At 44.6% G+C, this 16477-nt stretch overlaps 1 protein-coding gene across 2 annotated transcripts in view; it reads right to left on the bottom strand.

Annotated features, from left to right (window-relative positions):
- CALN1 (calneuron 1) overlaps positions 1-16477 on the bottom strand; it is a 434944-nt gene that overhangs the window by 317311 nt on the left and 101156 nt on the right. The window contains exon 2 of one of the 2 annotated variants that reach the window (XM_037041731.1): positions 16205-16325. In XM_037041731.1, the coding sequence (XP_036897626.1) occupies positions 16205-16325 (121 nt within the window). Of the gene's footprint in view, positions 1-16204; positions 16330-16477 lie in introns of both variants that reach the window. The other variant, XM_037041730.1, reaches the window with a different exon arrangement.

The raw sequence follows: 16477 nt of genomic DNA, 5'->3' as shown, positions 1-16477 counted from the left end.
TTTTTTCCTTAGAACTTGCTCGGAACTGGGTCAAATTTGGGAAGAATGCAAAGAGCATGATTGTGGGAGTGTGCTCCATTTGTCTCTGCCTGGTAATTTGTTAAGGCCATAAACACACAACATGATGTATGAGTTCCCTGCCCTGGGTCTATTGTCTGCTGTCCCCACTTCTCAGCCTCCCAAGTGACCTGGAGCATCTCAAGCACACAGAGTCTCTTTCCCTATGAAGACATTTGTCTGCATAGAGACATGAGTGGGCAGTGCTTTATACCGAAAAACATATTATAATAAAAAAACTATCATTGGTGGTTCAGAGGAAAACACATCCCTCCTACAGCAGTTTGTCTGTTTGTTTGTTTGCAGAGGGGATGGCATCTGTTCTGAGCTCACAGCTGTGACATGTGCCATAAGTCAACCCTAAGCCATTAGCACCTATCTTGACATCTTATTGTACTTCAATATCCTTTAAAGAGAGATATACTAAACATATGGGTAACTTTCAAGATTTAGCAACTTGTGAGGACACCATTAGTGTTGTATTAGATGACACACTTTATTGCCTCTACACTTCAAGAAAGACATTCCATCTTGAGTAATTCCTGCCTTAATCATGGGCAAATGTGGCCCTGATCACAGCTGGATGAGGAAACACGCCCTAGGCCCTTTAAACCTGAGAGTACCCTCCTCTCATTTGACCTGTCTCCTGCAGCAGAACCAGCATGTTCCTGAAGCGCAAAGAAAGGAAAGGTGAAAACAACTGTGGGGTAAGGGAGGAGAGTAACTCTTTGGGGGACCAGGAAGAAAGAAGAAGAGGAAAGTGAAATAGCCTAGTATAAGTACATGGCACAAAATAAATGCTCAGGAAATGTGATCCCTCTCCCTTGATATCCCTGTTTGCCCAGCACAATAACATCAGCAAAATGTTGTTGAATTCTAAGTTCACACCACCACGGTGGCACATTGGGGTGGAAGGCCCCCTGTGGTCTGAGGACCTCCAGAGGTTCTACGGGGAAGGCTCGTGGGCAAGGCCAGAATCAGGGTTCTCGGCACTTCTGCCCTCTACACACACACACACACACACACACACCAGAAAAAGATGAAAACGTGACCCAATTCCAGATTCACAACTAAGGCTTAGTTTTGTTCTTTCACTTTCAAATGAAATGAATGCTTTGCACTTTCCAGTTTGGTTCAATCAACTCCTTTTCAACTGGCCAAGGCAGGAGAAAGAGAAAAGAAATTCAGGGTTTCCCGCCACTCTTACTGCTTCCCTCTGGCCTGCCAAGCAGTGAGATTAACACCCAGCCCCTACAGGGCACTCTGCCATGTGCAAGTCACCATGGGCACCCTGCCACATGCTTTTCCTATGAGGTGGGCACTATATGCCCCACTTTGTGGATGAGGGCACTGACATATGTGTGTTTAAAACCTGCCCAAAGGCACAGAGATGGTCAACGACAGATGCAGGATTTGCATCAAGTTCAGTCTCAGTCCAGAATCCCTGGCATTCGCCACTGCAGGGAGGAAGTCCAGCTCTCCATCCGGGGCCTGGGGTTTGCCTGGGGCAGTCCTGACTATAAGCAGGTGACTTCTGAAGTAGCACAGTCTCTTTTAGATCTATTTTGCAGAGTAAACTACAGTGTTTTTCTACGACACCCTTAAGAAGAGACTTGGCATCATCAGCGGTTGGAGCAAACTTTGAAAATCTAACACAGCCCATGAGTTTAGGCAAGTTTCTGACTCAAACAAAGTTTGAAAGAAAGGGGCCCTGTCAATCAACCCAAGAAATTAATTGGGTGCAAAGAGGTGACCTATTTTTAATACAGAGTTCTTCCTTCTGAAAGTGGATTCTGGCTTTTGAACAGATGATAACCAGGGGGACCACATGTGGCATGTAAAACGCAGTTAAAGGATATGAAGACGCTTAGCTGGAAACAGGGTGCCTCTCAAATCCCATCACCAGCAACCATCTGAAGTCAAAGAAATGAATGCCTGATGGGCCTTGGGGTTCAGCCTTTGGTCCTTTCTTTCATCCATCTCTTCAATATAACAAAGATTCTAAAACTTTATCTCCTGCCTAAATGCTCTAAGCTCCAGAATTCAATGTCCAAAAGCCCGATGTCCAAGGCTGTCCCACAATCTCCATCCAATGGGACAGCCTTTGTTTCTCATCACCTTCTTCCTACCCTGTTCCACCACCCACACCTAATTACCTAATTAGGCAGCCACACACCTGACTCCTCTTCCACCTCGCCCACCCCACATCCATACATCAAGACCTGCTCTGGTGGAGACGGTATACCATGGAGTTAATGAAGGTCATGAACTTCAGTGTCAGAGAAAGCTGAGCATGAATCTCATCTACCAATTATTAGCTGTGTGACCTTGGACAGGTGATGTCATCCCTTTCACACTAATTTCCCTCATGTGTGTAATGGGGACAACGACACCTCCCAGAGTCGATGCAGGCATTAAACTGGATAACATGAACATGGCCAAGTGTCTGCACCTTTAATTTCCCAAGCCCACTTCTCTGCCCGTTTGGACTGGCTAAGGTTAGGCCCTCCCTGATTCTCCCCTGACTATGGGAATGGGCTCCCGGTGGTACCCCAGCCTCTAGATCCACTCCCTGGAATGCTATCTCTACTCCACAACCAATGCAATCTCTGTAAAGATGAGTAAGGCCTCACGAGCAAGCAACAACACACCTTGTGCCATCTCCCCAGAGAGAGCCAAACAAATCCTTTGTGTAGTGAGGAGTATAAGAGAGGCCCAGTTCACAAGGCGTCGATCAGCCATTGGTATGACTTTTGTTCAACCCCTTCTGTTGAACCCATTTAAGAACATGACAAAAGTTGTATCTCTTCACCCCAGAAAAAAGCACTACTCATAAACATACACAATATTCAGAAATTCCAAGAGAAGCACAGGCTTCAGGTTCAAAGCCCCTGACTTAGCACATTCTTTGGCTTGGCCCTTAGCAACGACGAAGCTCTTCGGAAGCCTGTCCTCTAGGCTGACTAACCTCAGTCTCTGGGGATTCGAAATTCAGAACAACACGTTTCTTAATTTGCATATTCAGGGTCTTGAAAACCTAGCAAGAGAATTCAGCGGGAAGCTCAAGGCATTTTTCCCAGAAATAGATGGCACCTCTGAAGGGTTCTTAAAGAGATTAGCATAAAATTATGATCAATCATTCACCTGAAAGTCTCAGAAGTTCTTTCAGCCCCAGTAGGTGCTGGCTGAGAAACTGCACATGGCTGTCTGAAGAGAGGCCCTGCGGAGGTACAGGAAACACGGTTCTCGGGTTTGTCCCCACGATTCTCCTTCCCTACCTCACCTACTTGGACACCAGATGGCAGGGAGACTAAGCTCTCTAAACTTTCCTACAAATTGCATGGAGGCACCAGACCAAGAATTTTAGGACTCATCCCCAGTACCATGCTTCTAGGCAGAGATGCTAGACTGCAACCCAGATGGTCCAGCTACATATCCTGAGGCCCATGTCACTGGGTATCAGCAGAGCAATTAACGGCAAAGCACAGACAACTGGCACCAGCCTAACTACTCCTACACCTGGTTGTGCAAAGGGTGGCACACTCCTTAGGCCAGCATCACTTCAGGTCCTAGGGCCTACTTATTTCAGCAGCTTTATGAAAAAAAGAAGATATCATTCTCATAACACAAAAAAAGGCCTTAGGGTAACAAACAATTAATATTGAAGTTGATGTTTACAGTTTAGAGAAAAAACATTAAAACAAAAAATAAAGACCTTGAATTTTAATCAAATAAAGTCAGGGGAACCCTGAGGAAGTAGGAAGAAGCTGGGTAAGGGAACAGCAGGGGACAGGGATGCTACCGTTCACAAAAGCCACACCCCGACCAACCAATGGGCAGGCTTTTTCATTTCCAGAAACCATCAGAAACAGCATCCCACTTCAGAGAGGAAGGAATGGAAATCTTCCTTCTAGTGTGTTGGACACAAAGAGCTGACGATGTCCCCTTCTGATGGGGGTGTGAGTTCTGGTCATCGAGCTGTGATTTCAGGCCCTCCCCATGTCCCCTTACCATCTTTCCTCTAACCCATATAATAAATATTGTGGGATACATCAAGTTTTCTTTGTTTTTAAGGACATATACTGCCATGGGCACTCCTCATCCTTAGGAGCCTTTCAATGAGAACCTGTAAGGTTTAAATTTCCGACCACCCAGAAATTTCCGACCAAAGTCCAGGTCTTAAAGGATCCTTGTTCTAGTTCACAGGTCACAAACACAAGGCCCGTGGGCCGAATCCAGCCCTCCACCTTGTTTTATCCAGCCCAGCACTTTGTTTTACTCAGTGGCAGCACTGAGCTCTTTGCCTCTAGTTAAGGAGTGGTTACATTTATAGAGTCCCAAAAATTACATTCAGGCCTTTGAAGGCAACTGTGAGGCTGATGTGGCCCTTGGTGAAAATGAGCTTGACACCCCTGTTCTAGTTCTCAGGACAAGAGAAGGTTTAGAAACCAGTGTTGCTGTGTCCCTTTTCCTCTCCTCTCTATGACAATTTAGACCCTGACCTTCACACCAATGAGGACTGGGTCTTGGATGAGGCAAAGGGGCAAGGAAAGGTGTTCTGATGAGCTCAGAGCTAAGACACAGAGAATCACTAAGGGGTGCCCAGATACGTCCACTTTAATAGGCCTTTCCAATTAGGGGCACTCACATTCTGAAGTGTGTCTGTCCTAACAGGACAATTGCATAATACTGACTAGTGTTTTTGCTTTTTCCTCTGAAGAGCCAACTCTCCCCCAGGCTGGAGTAATAACCCTCTGTCTGGGTGTGTCTTGTCATGACAGTCATCATCGTCATCATTGTCATCGTCATAACAACTGCAACAATTACTATTACTCATACCATTGTTATTTATTGGGCACTTCCTGTATGCCAAATATACAATAGTAACTCACTCTGCTTGTATTCCCTCATACTACCTCTGTAAAATATATACTATTACAGGTGGGAAAACCAAATGCCATGGAGCCCCAAAGTAGGTAACCTAATCATCTATAATACTTCCTTTTCAAATGCCATGTATGATCAACTACACTTCACTGCCATGTGTATCATCCTGATTCCACTCTTATATAGGATGAATAATCAGGAATAATTAGCTCACTTTGCCACAAACTCCTCTTATCAGAAAACCTGGCATTCATTTATTCAACAGGTATCTCTGAGCAGTCACTATGAGCCGGTGCCTTCACTATGTTTGCTCACAGGGATGAACCTGATGTACATAGGCCCCACCCTCAGGGGTGGGACCAACGGACCAGAAGTTAATGATCTCCTGGAGGCCTCCAGGGTCTGTGCCATCCCACCTTCCCTGCTGGCTCTGCTGAACTTCTTCCTTTCACAAATGAATTTGAAATATAGTCTGTATATATTATAAAAATAACAAATCTCCAATGCTTTGAAATTATAGATCCATCATTTCCAATCATCTTCAGTATTTCCTCTTCAAAAATAGTAAGCAGGAGATTCCTAAATGTAGTATTATATGTAAGACACTAATTTAAATACTGGAAAATAGGGTTAGAGGTTGGATTTCTTGTCTGTGGATACACAGTTGCCCATTCAGTGGGTTTAGGTCCATATGACCAAAAAAGCAAAATAGAAATTAGTTTTTCTCTGTTCCACTATCTTCAGACACCTGGGCTCCTTCCAACTCACCACTCTGTCACCCAAGGGTGACATTCCTTTGGTGTCAGATAATGGCAATCCCATCCAGTAATAAGAGGAGGATAAGAAAAAGATGCACCAAAGTGCACCAAAGTTACCCAATGTCATTGCTGCTTACACCTCATTGGCCAGAATTTACTAATACGGCCACACCTAACTCTTAAGGAGACTGGGAAATGTAGTCTTTATTCTAGCATCCATTTGCCCAGCTAAATGTCTGCTATTACAAAATTATATTGGGGAAGAGCTAATCACCTCTGTTGCAGCTGCTCACTAGTACAACTGAGAGGGGAACTCTGGTCTGAGGGACTCCAGAGAACCTACTCCCCTAAATAGCAGACAAGTTTTGGAGAGAGAATGAAGAGGGAAAAGAGATCAAATATATGGTGGTGAAAGGAGACTAGGCTTTGGGTGGCAACCACACGTAGAGTATACAGATGTTATACTATAAAGCTGTACACCTGAAATTTATATAATGTTATTAACCAGTATTACCCTGATACACTGAATAATAAATAAATAGGAGAAAAAAGATCAGGTAGGCTTTAATTCCTGTTTTTATAGCAATGATCATTGGCCCTCTCTTCACTGCAGAAAGAAAATTCTAAGTATTATTTTAGAACTTTCTATAACATTTCACAAGCTTTCAATTCAATAGCAAGGAGCCATCTCTAAGCCAATTCATATCATCTTTGAAGCTTTTAAAATATATCTGATAATTCTTTGATACTCCTCCCTTCAAAAAATGGAGCCTAATTCCACTTACCTTGAATGTGGGCTGTGTTTAGTGACTCACTTTTAACAAATACATGTGGCAGAAGTGACAATCTGTGACATCTTAGATGAGATCATAAAATGAGTATTCATTCCAGAAAAAGCCAAATCCCAGTCCTATGGAGAGGTCCTTGTGGGAGGAGCTGAGGCCTCCAGCCAAGATCCACATGAGTGAACTTGAAATATTTCCCAGTCCCAGTCAAGTCTTCAGATGATTGCAATCTCAGCAAATGTCTTAACTGCAACCTTTTGACAGAATTTGGGTAAAACCAGCCATCTGCACCATTCCTGAATTCCTGATGCACAGAACTGTGAGATTTTTTTTTTTTACTTTAAACCAAGAAGTTTGGAGTAATTTGTTGCACAGCAATAACAATACAAGCATCAACGTAAATTCAGTGATCTGCTAGCTTGAGAATTAGAGAAATTAGAAATGACCACCTTGATAGAGAAAATTTGTATTTTAAATAACTATGTTCTAGCTTACCACCTGCTTTTTAATTGTTTGAAGCAGCGATTACATGAGGTGCCCTGGATGCCACTGTGAAGAGGAAAGGCCAGTGAACAGCCCTGCTAGAATGTACTGCTAACTTCACATCCCTACGTAGTCCCAGGAAACAGCTGAAGCTGCTGTTGGCCAATTACCACCAGGAGAGACAACGCAGAATCAATAAAGCCGACATCAAAACAATGAGTTTTGGCAAACACTCTTCAGCAACCAGATGAATAATGCTGAACAATTCTACTCCACAGGTCAACTTATTGAATTACCTGAGGAAGTGCTATGGGGCTTAACTACTTTAGATCTATTAGGATGCACTTCTGCTGAAAGTGGAAGGTTCCACGGGAACAATTTCAAAGTTAGTTTATGATAGAAATGAGTGGTTTGTATCTCCTGTTCCTCGAATATCCCAAGTCAAGCCCTTAAACTTTCATGCAAGATATCACTTCTTCCTACCTTCTCAAGCAGGGCTCTTATGAGTAGGGAATCAAAGAAATGTGTTCTACAGCATACATAGAATCATCTGATGGGAAGGCTTGGTAGACTACAATCTGCCCTCGTCTCTCAGCAGCTAGAGAGTCTAAGATTAGCACCTCATCCTTCACTAACAACCACCACTATCAGAAGCCACTACTACAAGTAGAAATAGGTTAAAAAAATGCTTTTATATTGGGTATTTTTATTATGGGCCAAGGGCACCTATTTAAGACATAAATGAGAAGACTATTCTTTTAATGGGACACATTACAGCTTTCATTGGAATAATGAAACTCATGTTACCATCTTGCCCCAGCCAATCCAAAGCCTGGAGCCAAATGTAATGCTCATCCACATGTATTTGTTTTAGAGACTGTCATAATTTGTCTTCCTCTTTATATGTGGGTTTTTATTTTTTACTTCTATTTTGACAGCCTTTGCAGTTCATGTTTCTTCTTTTATCACACAATGTCTCGATCACTTTTGGAAACAGGTACCATATAGATTACAAATGAATAAAATGAAAGCGGCAGGGATGGTACCCAGGCTCCCTTCTTGACCACAGCTATCAAAATACACTTTCTGAACAAGACGCAGAAAATTACAAGAAGATTTAGAATAAATGTCCCTTTAAAGAGAGGGCCCTTGGAAGCAGCTCCCATCAGAGAAGTCCCTCTGTACTCTGCAAGCAGAGCTTCATAACTTTGCACACAACAATTCTCTGTCAAAGCTCAAAGGCAGGTCAGTTGCCCAGGAGGAAAGAACCCACACAGATAAAAGGCCCAGGTTGTAAGGCTAATTCCCAGCCTGAGAGCAGAGCTGTGTATCTGGAATTCCTACCCTGGTTGGACAATGGGCTTCATTGTGTAGGTCTTATCGCCTCCTCTGGAGGAGTGAACTTTGAGCCACCAGGTCTCTCATATAGGAGTCATGAGCTTCTCTTCTTGTGACAGTAGTGTTTCTGCCTCCTTAAAACCCCTTTTGAAGAGGCTGCAGAAGGAAGTGTCTCATAAAGGCAAGTAGGGTATGTCTCTGGTTTTTCATCAACCAGCAAAAGTAAAGGAGAGAAAAAAGGAGGTGGGGGGAGACTCTTCTTTACAAGAAAATATACGATGGACCAGGTGGGTGGGAGTGGGGAAAGGTTGTTCAGAAGGTCTGGCACAGAAGCCAGGCCCCTTCCAGCATGAACTCATGCTCATCCCCAGCCCTCCCAGGCTGCAGGGCATCTCTGCTCCCAGTGAGGAGCACACTGGGCTCACACAGAGCTTTAAAAATATCTCTCCACCCACAGGAAGTTTGACTAATCAGCCAAGTTCTCACCCATGTGTCACAGCGCGGTGGCAGTGATGGGCATGATAGAGGCAGAGAGTGCAGGGAAGGCACAAAGGGTCTCATCTGGCAGGCAGGAGGATTCAGAGCATTAAAGTTAAAAGGCATGAGCTCTGACAACAGGTGGCAGTTTGCCTCCCAGGTCTAACATGTGCTAGTGACACTAGTAGGTGATTTAAACTCTCCGTTTTCCACATTCACAAATGTAGGGTTCATAATAGTACCTGTATCATAAGATTATTGAAAGGGTTAAATGAGTGAAACCATGGAATGGACTTTGAACGGTTCCTAGTATGTAATAAGCACTCAGATGTGATGATGATGACGATGTTGATAATGCTGCTGATGATAATGGTGACAATGTTGAAACTTAAAAGATGAATATGAGTTTTCCATGTAAACAGATCATTTCCAACAGAAGCTGTACAATGAAAGAATTGAACAAAATATATAAAGCCTATTTTTTCAGGTACTACCCAACAGGCAGTACAAGACTATAATTGCAGGGAGACGGGAAATGCCCAGGGCAAGCCCATGTTCACCCTGGTTCTCTGCCTGGGGACAACTGCCCAATGACAACTCATACTTTGGGATAGTTGGAGGGGCTTGAATCTGTGGGTAAGGCAGTAGAGAAAAGAAAACTATGCAGACAGGGGCCCCAGAAGCCCGGGTGTGGGTTCCCTATGCACACTTGGCTAAAGACTGTGCTATACAAGTTGAGAATAAACCAGACTACCAGGAAGCAGTTGCTAGGAGTTTGAGAAGAGAAAACAGATAGTATATTTTAAGCAGCCCTATGAGATGTCTGAAAAGCCTCAATAACATCTCTGGGCATCCAGCTGGGACACTAGAAAGACCATGTGGTAAGAGTAAGGACCGCACCATAGAAGCCTACTATAGACTCACCATAACCAAACCATGACCAGATCCACAAGAAAGGCACTTTGGAGGCTGAAGTTCAAGGAGCCTAGGAGCTACCTTGGGATTTCCACAGATTTACCTTAACAAAGCATAAAACCAAACCCACACACATTTATGGTTGTCAGCTAGTAACTGAGGTAGTAGAGCAAAAATCAGCCCTCTTCAGAGAAAGAAAACAGAATACAGAGTCTCTATAACATAGTATGTACAGTGTTTGGTATACAGTCAAATGTTAGCAGACCTGAAAAGAAACAAAAAAAATTGATCATAATCTGAAAAAAGACAATAGAAACTAACCCCAAAATGGCCTAGAACCTAGATGTTGGATATAATACATGAAGACTTTAAGAGCTATTATAAATATATGAAAATATGTCCAAAGAATTTTTAAAATATTTTATTTATTTTTAAAGAGTGGGGAAGAGAAGAAGAAAGAGGGGGAGAAACATCAATGTGTGGTTGCCTCTCACAAGCCCCCGAGGGGGAGCCTGACCTTGCCCACAACCCAGGCATGTGCCCTGACTGAGAACCAAACCAGCAACTCTTTGGTTCGCAGGCCAGCACTCAGTCCACTGAGCCGCACAAGTCAGGGCCTGTCCAAAGAATTTTTAAAACACTGTTTTAATGAGTAAACAGATAGAGCATTTCATTACAGAAATGGAAACTACTAAAAAAATTTTATTCTAAAACTGAAAAAAATTATTTGTGTGTGTGATTGTTGAGAGGATGGAAGAGAAAGAAAGCAGACGCCTCCCCAGATTCACTTCCCCCTCACCAACATACCACTGACACCCAGGTCTGGCTTGGCCAAGGGGCTTCCATCCAGAAAAACAAATAGGACAGTGAACTTCATGTGTTTTGAGTAAAGCAATTAGCAACTGATAACAAAGTTTAAAAGGCAAACAGTGCAATATTAACAATCAAATGAAAGGTATTCACTATACTTTCCAAACCTCTGTGGATTTGAAAATGTTTTTAAAAGTTGAAGAAATCTTAAATCTGTACATATTTATATACAAGTATTGTGGACATGAAGAAAAAAAGTTATAGCAGAGGGAAAACTCAATCCAGTGCGTAAGTGAGGAGCAGCCCTCCGATGAAATGGAACTGAACTGATTAGGACAGGTGACTTCGTGGACCAGGGCTCTCCTCCTGGCAACTGTTACTGCCCAGGAAGTGGAGACCTGGCCGAAGAGAACAGCAAGGGGGTCAGGGAGGAAGGAATACTTATGAAGGAAGTTGATCGGCAGCACTTCACCACTTGTATGTGGGAAGTAAGAGAAAAACAAGAACCAAGGATGAATCCCAAAGTACCACTGTGCTGATTGGGTATACTGTGATATAATTTCCTGGGGAAAAATTCCACAGAAAGGGCAGATTGGGAGAACAAAGGAAATTCACAGGGCTCCGGATCTTTGGAGTTTAAGAAAGTCATGGGACATCTATGCAGGACTATAGGTAGCAAGTCTGAAATTCAGGATGGAGGCAGAAATTGAAGATCTTGATGCAATCAGCACATAGACACCCAGCACGGGGACAGCAGTGGGTAAGGCGTGAGCAGGACATAAGGGGTTCCCAAAGAAGAGTGAAAATAACAGAGAGGTAGAAAAGAGGCAGGAGGAGAGCCAGCTAGTGACATGATGCCAACGCAGTGATGAACTTCACAGCCAAAAGTGTGACAAACACTGCCCTATGCTGCAGAAGTCCAGAATAGATACTGAGTGTCCACTGCATTAGGCAAGCGTGGGTCATTGAGGAACGTGGGCTGTGTGAAGCCGGGATTCTGGGACAGTCCCAATGATGTTAGCCAACTACTAAAAGGCGGCTTCATGATGGAAGGGTGGCAGACCGAGACATGCACCCCCAAACTGAAATGAAAACACCACCCAAAATACATGTGTGAGCACATCACCAGGAATACTGATTTTGAGATATGGACACATGTCAGAGCCGGAAGGATGTTCACTAATTGCAACACTAGTGAAACTGGAGAAATACAACTCCCGCCCACCTGAGAACCACAGTGGCATGTTGTGAAGGAAGACTGACTTACCACCATCGTTCACCCTTACCAGGGACCCAGAAGCCATACTGACCAGCAGAGCAAGCAGTCGCTCCCTCATTTCATAGCTACTGTTTCCGTGGTGATCCAGTTCCAAGCCAAACCCACTTTGGCAGCACTTCTTTTCTTTTTTTTTATAATTTTTTATTGCATTTTTCCCATTATCATGTATACCCCTTTTATCCTCTTCCACCTCTGCCCACCTCACCCCCCAGCAATCACCACACTGCTGTCCAGGTCTATGAGTCCTTTTTCTTTTTGGTGGCACCTCTTTTTCAAGCTCCTTCGGGAAACGCCACTCTGAGAGTAACTAGAGCCATGAGTTAGTGCAGCCCTTTCTGGGTTATCTGTAGAGGAGACGAGAACCAGAATGTACCTGGGATCCCTAAAGGCTGGATACCAGTTTCAGAACAGGAAGGAGAGCAAGAGAGGGGAAGAGCAAAGGAAGTATATAATTGTGTGGCCCAGGGGGCCAACCCAACAGGAGGGACAGTCAAGACCCCACTTCTGCCCAGCAGCAATGGCTAGAAAGATAAATGTCTTCTAGAAACCGGACTCTCCAATCTGGCCAAAAAAAGGGAAAATTATCCCAAGTTTGGGATAAAGCGAAGATAGAACAAAAAAGGTTGAAGACTCTTCACAAACATTGTTTGCTCACAGATACTTGTCCTACAAAGAACTGTAATGGCTGAATTGCAAAGCAGAACAAAAAAAAGCAAAAGGGACCATATAAAAACACCTTATGCAACATAAAGGCAGCATTAGTCAGGACACTTGAATTAAAAGTCTTTATACGTATATATATGTATACATGTAAAATTTATGTATATATATATATTATACAAATCACTTCAAATTTTACAATAAATAATTTTAACAATTTTAAATGATGGCAGACAACTAAATCGGTCATGTGGAAGGTACACGCAAAAAGCAATGCTGAATGCAAAAGTGCAAAACGGAAAAATGATAAGAGAAGAGACACGTAATGAGAAAAATGAACGAAAATCTAGCATTAAAATGAGAGGCATTCCTAAAAAAGAGACAAAAATAATTCCCATCAAAGATGTGGAAGCAGACAAACCTAAGCTCAAAGGAAGACCTGAGAAAGCAACCCAGGGGCTAACACTGCCACTGGCACAATAACGAGAAGCGTCTACCCCCTGACACTTCACAGCTGCTGCAGGGAGCCATGGGGACAGCAGACCCTAACATCGCAGCGGCTCCAAGAAGGGAGATGGCTGGGTGAAATCCTCATAGCCCCAAACCAGAAACCCAAATATCCATCCCGAATAGAATGGCTAGGGAAATTGAGTTATATATATAATGGAATATACTGTATGTTAATGAACATGAATAAACTTCAGATAGAGGTGAAATTAGTTTAAGATTAGGATGGCATCACAAGAGCATTCAATAAACAGCATTTCAAAAACTGTTTTTTAAAAATTATAATTTACATGTCGAATAAAATTTCACATGGCACCCTATAAAAGTGCAAGATACTGCTAATTAATTGTGTATATAAATGAACTCCCTGGATAGACTGCAAACTCTTTGGGGATAGGAAACAAATATAGTTCTTGCTTTCCTCCTCTGGCCAGAAAGCATTTGGGTAAACATTCCTGTAATGAATGAATGAGCGCAAATGAAGAAATGAAGAAATGAGTGAATAGATGACTGATTCATCCTGGCTGAGTTTGTTTGCTGGGCAATTTCCACCTCCAACCCGGCCAACTTGAGGTAGTTTTGCATTATTTCCCGCTGAGCTTTGTATGAAAAAAAGAAACAGAACATTGTGGACGTCAGCTGCAGATGGCCTTCATGGAGAGAGGCTCTGGTCATGCCTGTTTTCAGAGGGACCCACCCATGGACTGGGCCCCTTTGACCCTTACATTGAAGCACAGGCTCAGTGCTGTACACGGTGAGGAGCAGGGAGCAGGGAGTGAGGACGGCACTCAACTAAAGTCTGCTCCCAAGGTCGACAAACCACAAGGGATGCTTCACCAGTGTCTACCACGTCAACTCCCTATGCAACACCGAGAGACCTCTGAGGACAAATGGGTGGCCTCGAATGGCAGGATGTTAGGACTCAGCTTGGCATGAGGCAGCCCCAAGAGAACAGCAGACAGGCAAAGCCCTGGAAACCTTAGCTTCCCAAAGCACCAACATGCAGTCCTCCGAACAGATCCACACCAGCTGGTTTTCAGACCCTGTCCGCCTGCTCTGAACTCAGCACACATCTGCCCAGCCCTGTCCAAGTCCCACAGTGCTGGTAAGAAAGCAGGAGCAGTCATAATGCAGGAGTCACCTTGGCAAAAATTAAAGAAGTAGAAGAAGTCTTTTGTCAGAAAACAAACAGCCTCTCACCAGGCCAAGAGCCAGGATTACCCTCCTGAAGGACAAACACAGCATCTTCCCCAGCCACGCTTGGTCCATGAAGTCCTGCTCCATTCCAACAAGGCCCCACTCTGCCCCCCGGGCTTCACTGCTCAGCCTGCTCACCTGAGCTTGAGGGCTGTTCAAGTCACTCCCGGCTCATCTCACCTGCTAAGAAGGCAAATTTCAGCCCTGCTCAGCTGCCTGGACCTGGGTAAAACAGCTGGTGGACTCTGATGTTTGCCCCAAAACAGGGATGGTGTTTCAGCCAGGTGCCTGAAGTGGGGAGAAGGGCTGAACTCTAGCCTGCCATCCTCTTGAAAAGCCATGCTCCCCAGATTTAACAGGAAAAAAAAAATCTAAGCTGTTGCTCTGAGAAGTCTTGGAGAAATTGTCTCTTTGTTATTATTTACAGCAAAGTTGGAAGGGAGGAGGGAGGAGAAAGGGAGATGGAAAGCAGGGTTTGGGAAAGCCAGAGATGATTTTCAGCCCTCATTTGGCGAGTGATCTCAGCCTCTTTGAGAGGTGACAGTTCTCAGGGCCTCTGCTCAGCAGGGCCCCACACAGGGCACTCCTGAGAACTGGTAAACCCAGGGGACCTATACAACACAGGTGCAAACCCACCAAATCCAGGCACCGCCTGCCCTATTTTCCACTGGGTGGGGGGACTCCTTGGGGTGGGGAAGGTGTGAGCTTCACCTCTCCTACCAAACACAGCCAGCCCAGCCTCATCCTTCTTTGTGGTCAGCAGGACAGGTCATTTCAGAGGCAGTTAGGGCTCTCTTGCATTCGTCTATGTCCTGTGTCTAACTGTTCTCTAGCCAAGTGAAGGTCAGGATATCTGAGGGCCCTGCTGTCCTCTCTAGCCACCAGTCTTCCAGACCTCCGTGAGCAGCAACTGGCCCTAAGGACCCTGGCCTTGCTCACATTATCCCCACTCCCCCTAACATCGCCACCTCTCCTCTGGACCCAGCCGACCAGCCTCTGCCACTTGCTCTCCTAAATAAGCAAGCTTTTAGATAAGCATGCCCACAGAATAAACAAGGGCAGGAAAAGCTATGGACCGCCCCGTCCTCTGCTTCCCTCATCTCCTGCCCATCACGAAGCTGGCTCAGCTTCCTTAAGCCAGAGCGGAATCTGCCTACCTTGCCCGTGTGAGAGATGTGCACCTAGAAAGCGTACTCATTCGGATCATTACACTTAAAAGCAAAGCTGTGAGCCACCTGGGGTTAATTTTGACTTCTCTCTTTTAGAAAGTAAATTTAGACTTCATGTGTTAAAATGTGTTATAAGGAACACAGCATTCCAAAACACTAGGTAAAACTGATTCTGGTTTGGCCTCAGCAGATGTGGCACCTAGGCAAACCTCTGGCTGAATCAACCTAATTCTCTATTCTAAGAAAAAATTCCTCTTCCTTGTCTTAATTTTTTCACTGGGGGTTGGTTTACCAGTGGGGATACGATGGGGAGCTGTCCCAGGACAAAGTTAGTCATTGTGTTCTCTGGTTTTTCCTACCCCCAACCCTGCCCTGAACACCAAGGGCTGCACTGTGTTATGAAGGAACAGAGGCAATAAAAATAACTGCTGTCCATTCCTACCTCGACACAAGTTTCCAGATGGTTCTGATCTGGGCAGGATTCAAAACACCATGGCCACAAGTCAAGAGACAGTCATTAGCAGGGCTTAACCCTCCCCCACAGCTGAGCACCATCGTAAATGACAATATGGACACAGGACAACACCATTGGTGAAAAAGCTTCCATAAACTGGAAAATACACCTGGGGAGTTGAAGGCTGCCCTCCCAGTCAGTATCCAAGGAAACAAATAGCCACCATCGATTTTTCAGGCTACAAGGTCTATCCTGCACAAAGAAGTCACTCAGGCAGAATTTATCTCTGAACTCCTTCCCATCACACCCCAGTTAAGACTTGGCCACAGCTGGTGGCGAGAGCCAGGCACTACTCTCCCCTTAGATGTGCAATAGCCACGAATGGCTCTCTTGGGCGGCTAAGCTCCCAGACAGGGCGGGCTCCTTACCATCGAGCTCCTCCACGGAGATATTAGCAAGCTGCTCGCTGTCGCTGCCAGCAGAGAGAGAGCGGTTGAGGTAATTCCCCTTGTACAACAGGCCAGCGGTCACGTGGTGGAAAGGCATCTTCTCCCTGTTCACAAGAGGAGAGAGACGAGGAGAAAAAGACATCGTCATTCACTCCTCCTTCCCTCCCTTACAGGACCACCCCCATTTTCAGATGGCTAGTGTTCTCTTTTAAAAAATAACATCTCTAGAGGGAAAGTCACAAGATTCCGGGA

This window comes from Sturnira hondurensis, unplaced genomic scaffold, assembly GCF_014824575.4.
Source record: "Sturnira hondurensis isolate 20B ecotype Veracruz unplaced genomic scaffold, ASM1482457v3 Scaffold0003166, whole genome shotgun sequence".
Taxonomy (NCBI): Eukaryota; Metazoa; Chordata; class Mammalia; order Chiroptera; family Phyllostomidae; genus Sturnira; species Sturnira hondurensis.
The sequence above is the reverse complement of the archived record's forward strand: the minus strand, read 5'-3'. Positions and strand labels throughout refer to the sequence as shown.